Raw genomic sequence first — 14829 nt, forward strand, 5'->3', positions numbered from 1 at the left:
TTTGAGGTGCTACATTGTTGTTTCATTGAACTTTTTTTACTTTCCTTTTTCTTTATTACAAATAAAAGATTTTAATCAAAACGGTAGCAACAATGGGATGTGACGGGGTTTGCATGCCTTGAAAAATAAGCACTCCAATTAACAGAGCTGTATAACAGGAGCAGACTTCACAGACTAGACAACAGGCATTGAATCTGTGAGCTGTGACCACTGCACAGACTGTTAACTGTTCGTCATGGGTACAGAGGAGGATAAGTTACTCCAGGTGGCCATGATAAATCACCTTCTCAAAAAGAGGCATCTTCCCCCTTGTCTGCCGGGTGCACTCTGACCCTGAGGGGGTCACAACCAACCTGCAAAGGGCCCATACATCCTCCTCCACCCTGCCACTGCACTCTCATTCCTCTTAACCCCCTACAGGCTTCAAAGGCCTGTGCCACATGAGACACTCACACATGTGCGCATATTGTACACGCACACACAAGAAAGTGTCCGAGGAGCACATTCCACACTCTTCGCTTCTTCTTCTCTGCTGCTGCTACACCCACATCAGGTCATCGGTTTCCAGCGCACAGCTTCCACCAACCTGTTTTCTCTTTATCGGCTGCCTTTCTGAAGGACTGACAGGGGCTCCCACCAGACAGAGCAATAATGCCACGACAAATTTATGGAGTTGACCCTGCCCTGCATTTTTCTCAAATCCCACCCTCGAAAAAAAAAAATAGCTCCACTGTCAGAAACTAAATTCTACATATGGGTGTGAATACAGCAAAGAGCTGCTATATCCACATGCAAATACTCAAACACAGGCAGATGTACACACAGACAGACGAAATAACTGCTCTATTCACAACAGATGCCGGCAACATAAAGAGACAGAGACACAGAGGCCTATATATAGGGTGCGCAGATGCACTAAACTTCTTAATCTTGCATATAATTGTATGAATCTTGCAAAATGTTTGCAGACAGACACACACTGGCTGACGAACACACACATTGATAGACAAGAAACAGGTGTAGGTGCTGACACCACAAGTGTATCTGTCTCATCTCAAACCCATTTTCTCTCTTTTTTTTTTTTAACATTATCTGCCCACAATTCCCATCAACGCGTCTCACTGCTCGTCTATCTATTCATGTGGTCTGGACTTACTGGAAAAAGCCACAAGCGACTGAAAAATTCTGGGGTTCATTACAGACTGCAGCCATAGCGCCACCACAATATGTCACCTTAGCCATTCTGCACCCCCCAAAAAAAGGAAATGTGGGCAGACGCTTCTCTTTTGTACTTAAGGTTGTTTAATCTATGTAAGTACTGTATATTGTAAGTATAGCATAGTACACTCACATGTCTATATGTTAAATATGAAAGTACAGCCAGGAGAGTAGTATCTTAGGGTGAAAAACTTGAAGACATACAGGATAGCGCAAAAATCTTGAGCCACCCCTACATTACGTATGTTTTGCTTTCAAGGAGCTTTACAGACTTCCATGTAAAGTTTTAAAGGGGTCTTCAACAATAGCTCTCCAAGCTTTTTGAAGGTCTTTCAAAGTTTTTCTATGAACATTGGATGCTTTTTCAGCCCAGTTCAGTGCAGTCAAGCATAAAAGGACACCTTAATGAAGGGATGAATCAGTGTTGTGTCTAGACATTACAGGAACCAATTTTAAAATGCATCTTTAGGCTCTTTGTTACTAGCAGCATGTCTAAAAAACATAGTTTCTTCCCATTTCTTTAGTTGACTCTATGGAAAATGACAAAAATAACACAGTTTGACAGTATAAAAAGTATTTTTGCACCAACAACATGATTCCCAAAGAGCTATTAGCTAAAAACTTCTCAGTATCCTGTACAGAGTGTCCTTAAGAAAATTGAGCAAACTGGTCTAGTTGAGGGGAAAAGTGGCAGTCTTAAGAAACCATCTCCAGCAGATATCTGAAAATCATGTTGATAAGACATAGGAAAAAATCCACCAAATGCACCTGATGCAGGACCTGAGAGATAAATCTGACCGTTCAGTTCATCAGTCTACCGTTCACTGAAGCCTCAGTAGCACTCAGTGGAAGGGTGGCTGTCAAAAACTACATTTCAGACAGTGTTGATGGGATCTTATCAAATCATATTTTGATCAACCATGTAATACCATCTAGACAACATCTGGTTGCAACAGCTTTATTTTTCAGCAGTGACAATGTTCTCAAACACACTGTCTGTGTGCTAAAAGCATAACCGGATAGACAAAAACAGTGTGGAATCATCTTGGCAGAAAATGAAAAAAAAAGAAGAAGCACGCAGCACCTAAAGAAGAGCTTTGAATGTCCTCCAAAAACCCTGGACAACTATTACTGAAGGATACCTAAAGAAAGCTTGGCTAATATAGTTTAGGCTGTGGGGAATAATAAAGGTGCTCATACCCAATTCTAAATTTGAAGCTCATTAAAATTACACAAACTCTCTTTTTGCCTTATATATTCCATTTTCAAGTATGTTTGCCTTTGACTAAGGACTTTTGCACAATCACAAAATCCACCTGCTGCCACCTCTAAAGTCTAGTAAGAATCCCAGCTGAAGCCTGCAAACATAGTTAACTTTGTTAACTAATTGTTAGACAACAGGGCCTTTTTATATAATTTCATATTTCAAAAGGATTCAACTAGGGTTTAGTAGTCCCTTCAGTACGTTCTTAAAACTCACAAAAATAGTCCCAAGTTTCCAAACCTCACAAAGCAGATATATTAACATGGTTCACATGAAGGACTAATAGACACACACACAGACACACACATATAGAGTTTTTATTCCCAGGCTTGACCGCTAGAGCAGCACATCTGCCTGGGGATCAAATTCTGTGTGGGGGAACCGTATCCACATCCTGACAGGAAGCAGCACACAGAACGCTGAAGGAGCTCGGTCCTGCTGAGGACCAACTGCTGCTGTTTTGTACTGCTGGACCGCTACGCCACGCTACACTCTGACCTTACTGTGCAGCGCTTAGCTTCACAAACATGTTCCAAAGGAAAGGTATATTATTGTTGCATATAATTTTTGTCCTTGCAAAGTACTGAGCAAAAACCTCTGCATGTTTGTCTGGAAGATTTTGAGTTAGGCATCATCCTCCTTGAGCATCCAAGAACGCTCGATCTCCATTTAAGATAACTTCAAATAATGTATGCAGTACGTGCATTAGTCAAGACTTTTGTCTCGTATAAATAACATAATTATTAATTGCAGTAAAAATGTAACACTACCTACAGAACATTAAACTTATTCAGGTTTTCCTGCAGGCTGTCTAAACCACTGCATGTTCAATGCACATTTTTCAAATATGTGAAGATCGCTGGAAGTAAAATATAAATGGCAAGTTACTTTAGTAGCAGCTCTTCAGTGAAGACTCCTGATTATAAACATCTTTCAAGAGAATTCCTCCAGTGTACTCAAGCAAGCTTTCAGACCTTTTATATTTTCACGTCACTAAGCCAAACACATACCATGTCAACTTCTCCCGCGTCAACTTTTGTTCATTTTTTCCTTGAATGGTAGTAGCTGAAACAGCAGCGATACCACAGATATTTTATCGATCAGTGACAAACATGGGGAAAACCTAACCCAAAATATAGCTAGGAGGAAATTAACACATATCAATGTATCAGTTTCAAAAAAGCCTAACTTATTATGATATAACCGACCATATTTTTTATATTTCCACTGCATTGCCACAGGATGAACAGTGTTTGGACTCATCTATTCTCTGTGAACCTTACCAGCCTAGGGAAACAGGTGGCAAACTGGCTGTGCTACTTAGATTTATGGGCTACCTCCCACATGTTAAACTCATTTGGGTGACCTTTAAAAGATCAAATCACAGGGGAAACAGAAAAGGTATTGATAAAAGTTAGTGGGGGAAAAGGCTGAGCATAGGGGAGTGAAACTAAGGAAGCTCAAGAATAACCTTAGTATAAAACTTTTCCAAGAAGCTCTTCAGCTTCATTTCGGGAAGTATTTATCAGTCTGTGCTGACAGGAATAAGCAGACACTTTGCCTCCAGTTAGTTAACGCTGCAGTTTTGGAAGAGTGAAAATCAATGTTGCTCTTCGGAGGCATTTTTGATGAGTTTTGCTCCAGTAACCCGCATAGTTTAGATCTGAGTTGGGCTAATTCACTAAAAAGGATTAATCAGCAAGAGCAACTTTTTTTCTGAAGCCTTCCGTTTTCCAATGAGCCCCTATCCTATACTAAGAAAACAATTTAACTAACGGAGAGCAAGATGAGGCCAACACAGCACTGGGTGAACAAATGAGAGAAGTGGCATGCCATCTATCACTTAAGGGAAATCCACTCACAGCTAAGAGTCATGCTGAAATTTTCCAGACCATCTCTTTATGGCAGAATTTATAAACACTGCATGTTACTGTGTGCAAGCAGATGCTGGTTTTATAGCTTGACACCAAACTCTGTTGTTACGAAGTATGAAAGTCAAGGTGCAACTAATGATTTTTTTAATGTTTCTGTTTTTTAATATTAGGACTAACTTTTTTTTTTTTAATTATCTGTAATAGTTGGTGTAAAAGGTTTTAAGAAAAAGAAAATGCAACATGAAAAATTGCAGAATTCATTGATTAATTTTGAAATTTTTAGATTTTAAACAAATAATTTAAGTGTTGATTTATGTGTCATAATATCTGCAAATAGCAATAAAAACTGAAAACCACCTAAACATGGTAATACCCATACTGACCTACTCCAACCAAGCGTCATTTTCTTGAGACTGGGAGTTCAGCTTGTCACAACCTTACGGGGCACTGTGACATTGCTGGCATTCATAATAAAAGACAACTGGCTGTCCATCTTCAAACAATTCAAAACATGAACGGGGATTTGGGGACATGAGGGTTGGGGGGGTGGGGGGGTGGACAGGACAGCGGAGATAAATGCACACCGGTTTTCATGGCAGCCCCTGTGGAGATCATAATAGCTTTTCATCATAAATACCCCAGGGCAAAAAATAGACCGACTAGTGCACAGCTAGCACGATCAACCTGTCAGCGTATGATATCGCCTATAAAACATGTGAAAACTTGCTTCTAACTCAACCAGGAAAAGAAGTGCATAACCAGTCTAGTCTCAACATACACAGGAAGAAAACATGCCTATGATATAAGCCAAATGGTTAATCAAAACATAAAGACAGCAGGACAGCAGAAACATCAAAACACTCACCATCAGACCCAGGCCTCAGTGATGCTAGTCCAGTCACCAGGAGAACAGCCTGCCAGGCCCACTCCTGAGGCAGCAACACCACCATCATGCCAGCATTAACTTTCCTCAAGCCCCTGAGGTCCTGGCACAGCGAACACACCCCGCGCAACAAGGAGGAGGTGCGAGAGTGCACTTTATATCCTTCTGGTGAAAGAGGCTCAGTGCTTTTTTCTGTACAAGTGTTTCTCTGTGAGTGACTTCCCCCTCAGCACTCTCAGCAACTTCCCACAGCACAGTCGCCTTGCAGCCTCCAGCACTACTCCACACTGACAGCCTGGGAGAGACAGACACTGAGAAAAGAGGGGGGGGGGGGGGGGGGGGGAGCAAAAGAGAGGGAGGAGGGTGTTACTTTGTTGCTCTCTCACTGTGCTATTTGTCCAGCCCTTTCGATGTCCACCGCAGAGGGAACAGCTGAGTATATCTACACATCCCCGAGGTGCTGCTACAACACAGGCACACGGTGGAAATTTTCTCATCCCTCATACCCAGAAAAGACAGCAGTGCAGAGGGGGCATTCGGGGGTGAACCGGGGCGATGGATGCAAGCATGAGGCTCCGTGAGGTGTGAAAGGTAGCAGTGAAGCCATTATGAACTGGTGCAAACACACAGCATGCCAAGAGAGACACAGAAGCTACAGAGTGAACTCAAGACTATAAACTTACAGAGGACATGTGTATATATACTATGGTAAAGCAAACTGATATCAAATCATGCAAGGCAGAGAGAGTATGAACAACTAAAGCAAGAATCTAGAGGAAAATTTGCATTTGTTGTTAATACAAATAGGTTATTGCAGGTTATCCATCTTGGCTCGGCACCAGTGCTCCAGACATGACATTTACGTCTTTCTCACCGCAGAGGTTATTTAATGGCATCTAAGTCTCCCACTTAACAATTAGAAAATCTTAAGAAAGATTATAAAATAAAAGGCTTTCATCTGCACCTTTCATTTGTTTGATAGTTGAAGAAGAAAGGCGACGCATTCCACAATAATCATCAGAGGGAAAAAGGAAAAGAAACCGACCTTTCCACAACCCCATCTTGACCTAAAGTGTGCTGAGCTACAGCTGCAGACGCAGGTGTTGTGTGAATGGCAAAAATCGCGCAGGCATTAATCTGTAACTAACAGTATGGTATTAAAGTGCAGATGAAGGCTCAATCTTGTTCAGTTGCTCCAGTGAGCCTGTGTGTTAAAGGGGTGAAAACACAACCACGCGAAGAGCTTCAGCAGGGATCAGCCCATCACACGTCAGGTGATTAGAGGCGATTAGAGCTCACACCTCCAGGCACCGCCACAACTTTGCAACTTCACACTAATCCAGCACACTTGCAAACTTACAACCGAACAGAAGAAACATGAATAATAATAGGGACACACTGCACAGCAAAAGTCAAGAGGATTGACTAAGCCGTGTGCCAAATTGCGTCAACTCTACAAGAGCGCCTATAGAAATCATAAACATTTCCGAGAGGGAAGAATTTCCACAATCACATGCCGTATGTATGGGTCTTCTGGGTGGAGTTTCATTCATTCCAAATGGTTCAAGGGGACACAAACAAAAGCAAATGTGGTGCTAAAAGAAGGCAAAAACAACAACAGCCAAATGGGCTTCTCCACCCACAACTGTCCCCTCCGAAAGTCTCACTGGGTGGGAACATCGGCTCCCAGAAGCCTCTTCGTCTTTTTAGTGCTCCAGCCTTAAAGCTGTCACTCCTGATTTGTGCATCTCTGTGTATTACATGTGATAAGTCAGACTATTCTGGAGCATGAACGCGTGGGGAGCAATGTGAATGGGTCATTGCACCTTACACACCCTACTGCGCTCCATCAAATGCCCAGCGTGGAGCCTCTCTGGACTCTCACACAGCCTACTTGGGCCCAAAGGCCAGTGATGGGGGGCCCAGTGGAGTAAGCAGCTCCGTAGGTGGGCGTCACTCCACCAAACAAAGGGGTTCAAAGTGGGGCAGACTGGTTGCAAGAGCTATTTTCAGTTAAATTAATTCTTCCTTTCCTGTGTGATAGCACATCTGCTATCACACATATTTAGAGATGATTTATACTGCTTGAGAAATTGTTTGTCTCATAGTCAGCTGTAGGATCAATCATCAATTCAAAATAAATGGGAATTCCCTACGTGGCTCTGTCTTTCTAGGAAAATAAAATCTATGATGATCTTAACCATTTTTTTGTTCTAAATGTATGAATTACACCTTGGTCAATATCACGGATTGAATATTTCAGCTTGTACTGGCTTGATCTTTCCTTAATAAATTGTTCTCTTGCAGGCCTTGCAGCCTTGCACCTTTAAGAAGCTGCAGACCTAAATAAATGAAGAACTCATTTAATGACTATTGCTTACAGTGTGAAATATAATGTGCAACAACTATTACTGTCTAGTTTGTTTGCGATGAAATATGCTCTGACCACAGGGTGGGTTTAGGTCAAAAGACACCCACTGATTCAGATGTACTTTCCTGTGCACAATATTATGCAGAGTTATCAAAAGGTCACAAAGCCGAAGAAGGGCTTTCATGGGCCAAAAAATACATAGCCAAAAAAGCGTGCATGCACATGTCCCCAGTGAGACACTTTTATTAGAATGGTTGGGTGACCATCCTGGGACATATCTTTTTATAACCTCATTTTATTTTTATGTCTGCTCAAAATTTCTTCATCAGACTAAAGATTTTTCCTTCTCCCTGTTGGTTCTGATTAGAGCTCATCGATGCATTGCAAAAACCCTCTTCTCACTGCTCTTTTCTGACAATATTGTTGCTTTATTGCTGTATGCTGTAACTTAAAAAATTCAGGACAGTTCCAATAAATCCCAAATGATTCCAGTAAGCATGAAAAGGAGCAGTAAAATAGCAGTACAATAGCATGGGTAAAATAGCAAAATGACATGAGGGAAATTGCACTACACTAAGCTATTTGAAAAGAACAAATTACTGCTTTTACCTGAATAAAATAAAAAAATTCTTGTTTTTTGTTTCTTCTATAAACCACATACTTGTATGAGCCCCTTTCACTTGCCATTTTAGGTACAGTAACTTCTTTGGTGCTGCTCTACCATAGCTCTGGCTTAGTAAACTGGGTGCTGTGCTACTTGGAGGGCTTGTGTGGAGAGTAGATTAGCTCAGAGATTATTGTCACTTCGTTTTGCAGATTTTATGTGCTTCACATTCTGCCCTCTAGCAGTCAGAGATCAATTATTGCATTGTTTGTAATAATCTGTCTCCATTTCATAAAGTAAACATTTTCTTTTGAAACAGAGACCCTACTTTAATACCCGCACTAGCATTGCAATGCACCATGAAAATGAGCCATGTTTTTTGTTTCAGAAAGTGACTTTAAAGAAGCGGGCACGCATTTCATCACACAGCAAGAGGAACGGGATAGACGACTGTGAAAAATCACCGCTAACCTGTGAAACAAAAAGCCATGGCAGAACACAGATGATGAAATTACTCTCAGAAGATGGAATGCGTGTCTTGAACGATTTTTCAGCTGGGGCCAAACTGACCCTCAGCTCTGTGAAATTAGGAGGATTTTCAGCAGCTCAGCGTTAAAACGGCTGTCACCGAATCCTGGAAAGCACTTTATTACCGTGACAACACAGCTGTCTAGACCAAATGGTCCAATCGGGGTGCGAGAGTCAGGAAAGCGTGACACTATCTTCATCATCCAGCAGGACAAAGATTAGCTTCCTTTCTTCATTGAGTTATAAGAAAAGATTATTAACCACATTTGATACAATGGAGCTGAACTACTGCTCTGTCTTTTAGTTTTCAGAGATCCAGGTGACATCGCTGAGATCACAGCTTTTGTCTAATCAACAGTGAAATTAGTGGTCTTATATAAACGTGAAGATGAGAATTAGCAACTTAACAATACTCACAAACTCTATCAATCTGACAGTCTTCATCAAACAAGCATTCAATATGTTGAGTGTGTGTGTGTGTGTGTGTGTGTAGGTGTGTGTGTGCGTGTGCGTGCCTGCCTGTGTGTATTTTAATATAGATAAGTAATGTACGCAAAAAAGTGTAAAATAAATAAGAAAATTTAATGCCATAAAAATTACAAAAACAAGTTAAGATATGTAATTAATTAAAAATTAATGAAGGTACCTGGTTAAACAAAAAGGTTTTTAACTGGTTTTCAAAAGACTCCACAGAGTCAGCTAAATGTAATTTTAGTGGCAGACTCTTTCAAAGCCTTGGTGCCCAGACTGACAAGCTCTATCGCCTGGTCTTCAGTTTTGTAGGTGGAACAGCAGATTCTGAGCATGTGATTGAACACTGCGCGCAGCAGTGCATTTGGTAAGAAGCTGAGATAAAAAGAGACTTTACATGCAAGAGGAAGGAATCAAATATTGCATTAAGATTCTGAACACTGGATTTAGCAGCTGAACAAAAAGCAGTAAGAGTCTGACTGATTTCAGAATGTAAATCGGGAGGCGCTATGATCTTGGCCTCAGTTTTGTTCAAGCTCAGGTCAAGGTAACTGAAGGGCCAAGCACAAATCAAGGTTAAACAGCCTATCCAGCTGGTGAGGATTAAAAGACATACAACTGAATGTCATCAGCATAGAAATGTTTTTTCCTTGCCACCATTGCGTAGTGCTCGCTCATAGGGGTTCATTTGATTGTTGGGGTTTTCTCCAGAATACTATATTGTAGGAGGTCTAAAGCACCTTGGGGCAGCTTTTGATTAGTGCTGCATAACTAAATCTAAACTGAATAGAACAGAACCTTGGTCACTCTTTTGGTGTCTCATCTGCACCTTAACTCTCCGTCACTTTACTCCTGCGTGAGGCATTAAAATAATGCGAAGACCATGTTCCATTCTATTGTTTTATATGTATTTGTTTTGGATTTTTTTTTATTTCCAAATAGGCCTACAATGCTAAGACTTAACAATGCCCATGTGTAGACAGGACACCTTCTCTACTGAATCTCTAAGGATAATTCAGAATATAAATATATACAGTAACTATATTGGGAGAATGTGAATATCCCCAGCAAAGCCTCAACCTTCAAGTAAAAGAAAGATCTTCATGAATATTAAAGATTCCCACAATAGTAGGGCCAAATCACTGCGCTGAGATTGACGAATACTTTTTAGAATGCTGAGTGGGAAGAAAAACTCCATTCATAAAGAGTGAAAAGGCTGTCACAGCCAGATTCTCCCTCCTTCCCCTCCCTCTGTCTGTCATGCTGTCTCATTCTCTCACTCAGGCCGTCTCACCGTCTCTTTCTTCATGACACTACGACGTGACAACGGAGAGCACTGAAACATGATCACACTTCTGTTGAATCACTTTTCTCAGCCAATATTATTGTTGTTAATGACAAAACGCTGGAGGGTTCGTGCTGGCTGTTAAATGCTCATCTGAAGTTTCAAACTGAAACTAAAAAGCTTGTGATAGAATATGTAATGCAATTATGTTTGATTCGGGATCTGACCTGTCTGATGGAAAATAACAATGCTTGTAAACTCCTCTGAAATTCTCTGGGAACACGTATCCACGTACTAGCATTTACGGCATCAAGACGACCATTAAATGCACGGTTCGCAAGTAATAATTAAGTCTGTCGCAACCGTGCACTTTCTTCATCAGACTATAAATGTCAAACGTTTGTGAACCTCATAAACTTTTCACTGTACACTGCCTCCAGCTAGTCAAGTAAAATGAATGCAGAGAGGACATGTAAAGCTGTATTTGCATTTTATAGTGCATTGTGAATAAGTTATTTTATCATGACGGAAACATTTTTTAATGTCATACCCCTACATATATTTCAATTGTAAAATGCAAATTCCCACAATCTGAGATCTTACGAAACCCAGTACTTGCTTAATTGCCTGTGTAATCAAATTAAAATCTTAAAATGTAATCCAGTTCTGCCTGTTTTTATGACATAAATAAGGTGAATACCCACTCCACTCTAGCTTCTTTAGCCCTGTTTGTGTCTCATCTGCGGCCCTTATTGGGCTGGTGTGGCTCGTTTCCAGTGACACCAGCAGCACTTGGGACCAGTGTGCCAGCTCAATAAAAGCCCTCAGAGCTCAGCTCCTGTGTGGCTCTCTTCCCTCAGACACCTGTTTTCTTCTTCTTCTTTTTTTTTTTTTACACAATGTTCTTTTCTTGTTGCCCTTTTATTTTGCACTAAACAACATTACACACTAAATTTCTTCAAGCATGCTCTAATTTACACCTCTGATTATGCTACACATCAGGGCTATCTGAAGTTCTTTCCTTGTTTCTTTCATTTAAAGTAAATAAACATTTAATAATAATGAGAGATAATGAGAGACAATGTGGTCATAATAGACATGGTCAGCAACAACACTCAGGGACTGTTGTATTTTAATGATGGTGTGCCGACAACATACCGCCCTCACCATTACATCACCAGCCCAGCTTGAACTGTTGATACAAGGCAGAGTTAAACTTTTTTTTCTTTTTAATTTGTATGCTTGTCCCTTTTCATCATGGCCATGCAGCTTATTTTGTGACAACATTCAGTTTTTGTTCTTTGGCTGTGGTTTTAATTCAATTACATGTTTAGCCACTGAGGGTCATGGTTTTTTTGGGGTTATTTTGGATTTCCTAGCTAATCTGCATATTTTGTTACTTTTGAGCCCTAGTTTTGTTTAGGAATACATTTTGCTGTCTTTTGGTTTTTATGATTATTCTAGTTTTCTGAATTTGGTTAGAGGGATTATTCTGTTTTGATTTCATTCAGGCTTGGGCATTTTATTTTTGTATTTCTTTAGTTTGGCCCACATTGTGTCTGCTTGCATTTTTTTTTTTGTTAAGTTGGTGTCTGCTTTCCTGTTACTACTTGTTTTTTTTTTAGTAGTCTTTTGTCTGTTTTACCTTTGCGCTGCTTTTCTGTCCTCCATCTAATTGATTGGTTTTACCTGTACCTTGTCTTATTCCCCTGATTAACCCTCAGTGTGTCTCTCCTGTGTTCTTTCTCAGTGTTTCTGTTAATCTCCCCTTAGTTGTTCCTGTCTGGTTAAAGTTTTGTTGGAAAGTATTTTGCTTTGGCCTCATGGACTTTGTATTTTTAGAATGCTGCTAAGGCAGCCTGCCTGTCTTTGACCCCGCTCCACTAGACTACATTATCTTCTATAAAAACAGAAATATTCAATAATTAATATGATTTGTTTATTAAGAGTCAAATGATGGGATGAAGCAGTAGCTTCAGGATAAAGCTAACTATAACTACACTACATTGTTGTTTAATTTTGGAAGCTTTTAGACTGGCGATTGTTAAACTTTCTGGCAAAGAAGCACATCAGTCCGTCATTGGCTTACTAAGGTCTGGTTTTAAAGTCTGGGCTGTAGCAGGAAGTCAAAGAGCACATGTAGGCACAAGTTCCAAACTCCACACAGGAAGGCGTCAGCTGGAAGAATCTGGATTCGAGCCCAGTATCTTCTTGCTGTGAGGTGAGTGTGCTAACCACTGTGCCACCCAAGATGGCAAATATATTAATTTTAATTTAATAATTGCAACATTCATATATATATATATATATATATATATATATATATATATATATATATATATATATATATATACACATATACACAGTGGGGCAAAAAAGTATTTAGTCAGCCACCGATTGTGCAAGTTCCCCCACCTAAAATGATGACAGAGGTCAGTAATTTGCACCAGAGGTACACTTCAACTGTGAGAGACAGAATGTGAAAAAAAATAATCCATGAATCCACATGGTAGGATTTGTAAAGAATTTATTCGTAAATCAGGGTGGAAAATAAGTATTTGGTCAATAACAAAAATACAACTCAATACTTTGTAACATAACCTTTGTTGGCAATAACAGAGGTCAAACGTTTACTATAGGTCTTTACCAGGTTTGCACACACAGTAGCTGGTATTTTGGCCCATTCCTCCATGCAGATCTTCTCGAGAGCAGTGATGTTTTGGGGCTGTCGCCGAGCAACACGGACTTTCAACTCCCGCCACAGATTTTCTATGGGGTTGAGGTCTGGAGACTGGCTAGGCCACTCCAGGACTTTCAAATGCTTCTTACGGAGCCACTCCTTTGTTGCCCGGGCGGTGTGTTTTGGATCATTGTCATGTTGGAAGACCCAGCCTCGTTTCATCTTCAAAGTTCTCACTGATGGAAGGAGGTTTTGGCTCAAAATCTCACGATACATGGCCCCATTCATTCTGTCCTTAACACGGATCAGTCGTCCTGTCCCCTTGGCAGAAAAACAGCCCCATAGCATGATGTTTCCACCCCCATGCTTCACAGTAGGTATGGTGTTCTTGGGATGCAACTCAGTATTCTTCTTCCTCCAAACACGACGAGTTGAGTTTATACCAAAAGGTTCTACTTTGGTTTCATCTGACCACATGACATTCTCCCAATCCTCTGCTGTATCGTCCATGTGCTCTCTGGCAAACTTCAGACGGGCCTGGACATGCACTGGCTTCAGCAGCGGAACACGTCTGGCACTGCGGGATTTGATTCCCTGCCGTTGTAGTGTGTTACTGATGGTGACCTTTGTTACTTTGGTCCCAGCTCTCTGCAGGTCATTCACCAGGTCCCCCCGTGTGGTTCTGGGATCTTTGCTCACCGTTCTCATGATCATTTTGACCCCACGGGATGAGATCTTGCGTGGAGCCCCAGATCGAGGGAGATTATCAGTGGTCTTGTATGTCTTCCATTTTCTGATGATTGCTCCCACAGTTGATTTTTTCACACCAAGCTGCTTGCCTATTGTAGATTCACTCTTCCCAGTCTGGTGCAGGTCTACAATACTTTTCCTGGTGTCCTTCGAAAGCTCTTTGGTCTTGGCCATGGCGGAGTTTGGAGTCTGACTGTTTGAGGCTGTGGACAGGTGTCTTTTATACAGATGATGAGTTCAAACAGGTGCCATTCATACAGGTAACGAGTGGGGGACAGAAAAGCTTCTTACAGAAGACATTACAGGTCTGTGAGAGCCAGAGATTTTCCTTGTTTGAGGTGACCAAATACTTATTTTCCACCCTAATTTATGAATAAATTCTTTACAAATCCTACCATGTGGATTCATGGATTTTTTTTTCACATTCTGTCTCTCACAGTTGAAGTGTACCTCTGGTGCAAATTACTGACCTCTGTCATCATTTTAAGTGGGGGAACTTGCACAATCGGTGGCTGACTAAATACTTTTTTGCCCCACTGTATATATATATATATATATATATTTCTGTAATCCAGTTTATCTAATACCGTTCATTTCACAACTAACATGCAAACTCTACATCCTCCTGTTCTGAGATGTTAACTGATATACCTGTGAGGGGATTTTTTTTTTTTATTCTCAATCTGCTACTCAAAATCTACAGCTGCAGCGCATGTCAACATGATCAGATTTCCTACTAAAATATATACTTTTCTTTGTGTATGTAGCTTCTTCGTGAGAACCTTATTAAAGCTTCAGCAATGTCGTAATCTCTTTAGAAATAACCACCAGCACTGGAGTCCAGCTCAGCCTACAGTTACAACAAAGCACAAGGTCCTTTCTGTTGACAAACTGGTAGCTG

General features: G+C 40.8%; 1 protein-coding gene across 1 annotated transcript in view; it reads right to left on the reverse strand.

Moving 5' to 3' along the window:
• bmpr1bb (bone morphogenetic protein receptor, type IBb) overlaps positions 1-14829 on the reverse strand; it is a 56405-nt gene that overhangs the window by 12565 nt on the left and 29011 nt on the right. The window contains exon 6 of the mRNA XM_082539689.1: positions 5222-5550. Coding sequence (XP_082395815.1) covers positions 5222-5309 — 88 coding nt within the window. The 5' untranslated portion in view covers positions 5310-5550. The remainder of the gene's footprint in view (positions 1-5221; positions 5551-14829) is intronic.

Source organism: Aulonocara stuartgranti (genome assembly GCF_965226115.1).
Source record: "Aulonocara stuartgranti genome assembly, chromosome: 7".
Taxonomy (NCBI): Eukaryota; Metazoa; Chordata; class Actinopteri; order Cichliformes; family Cichlidae; genus Aulonocara; species Aulonocara stuartgranti.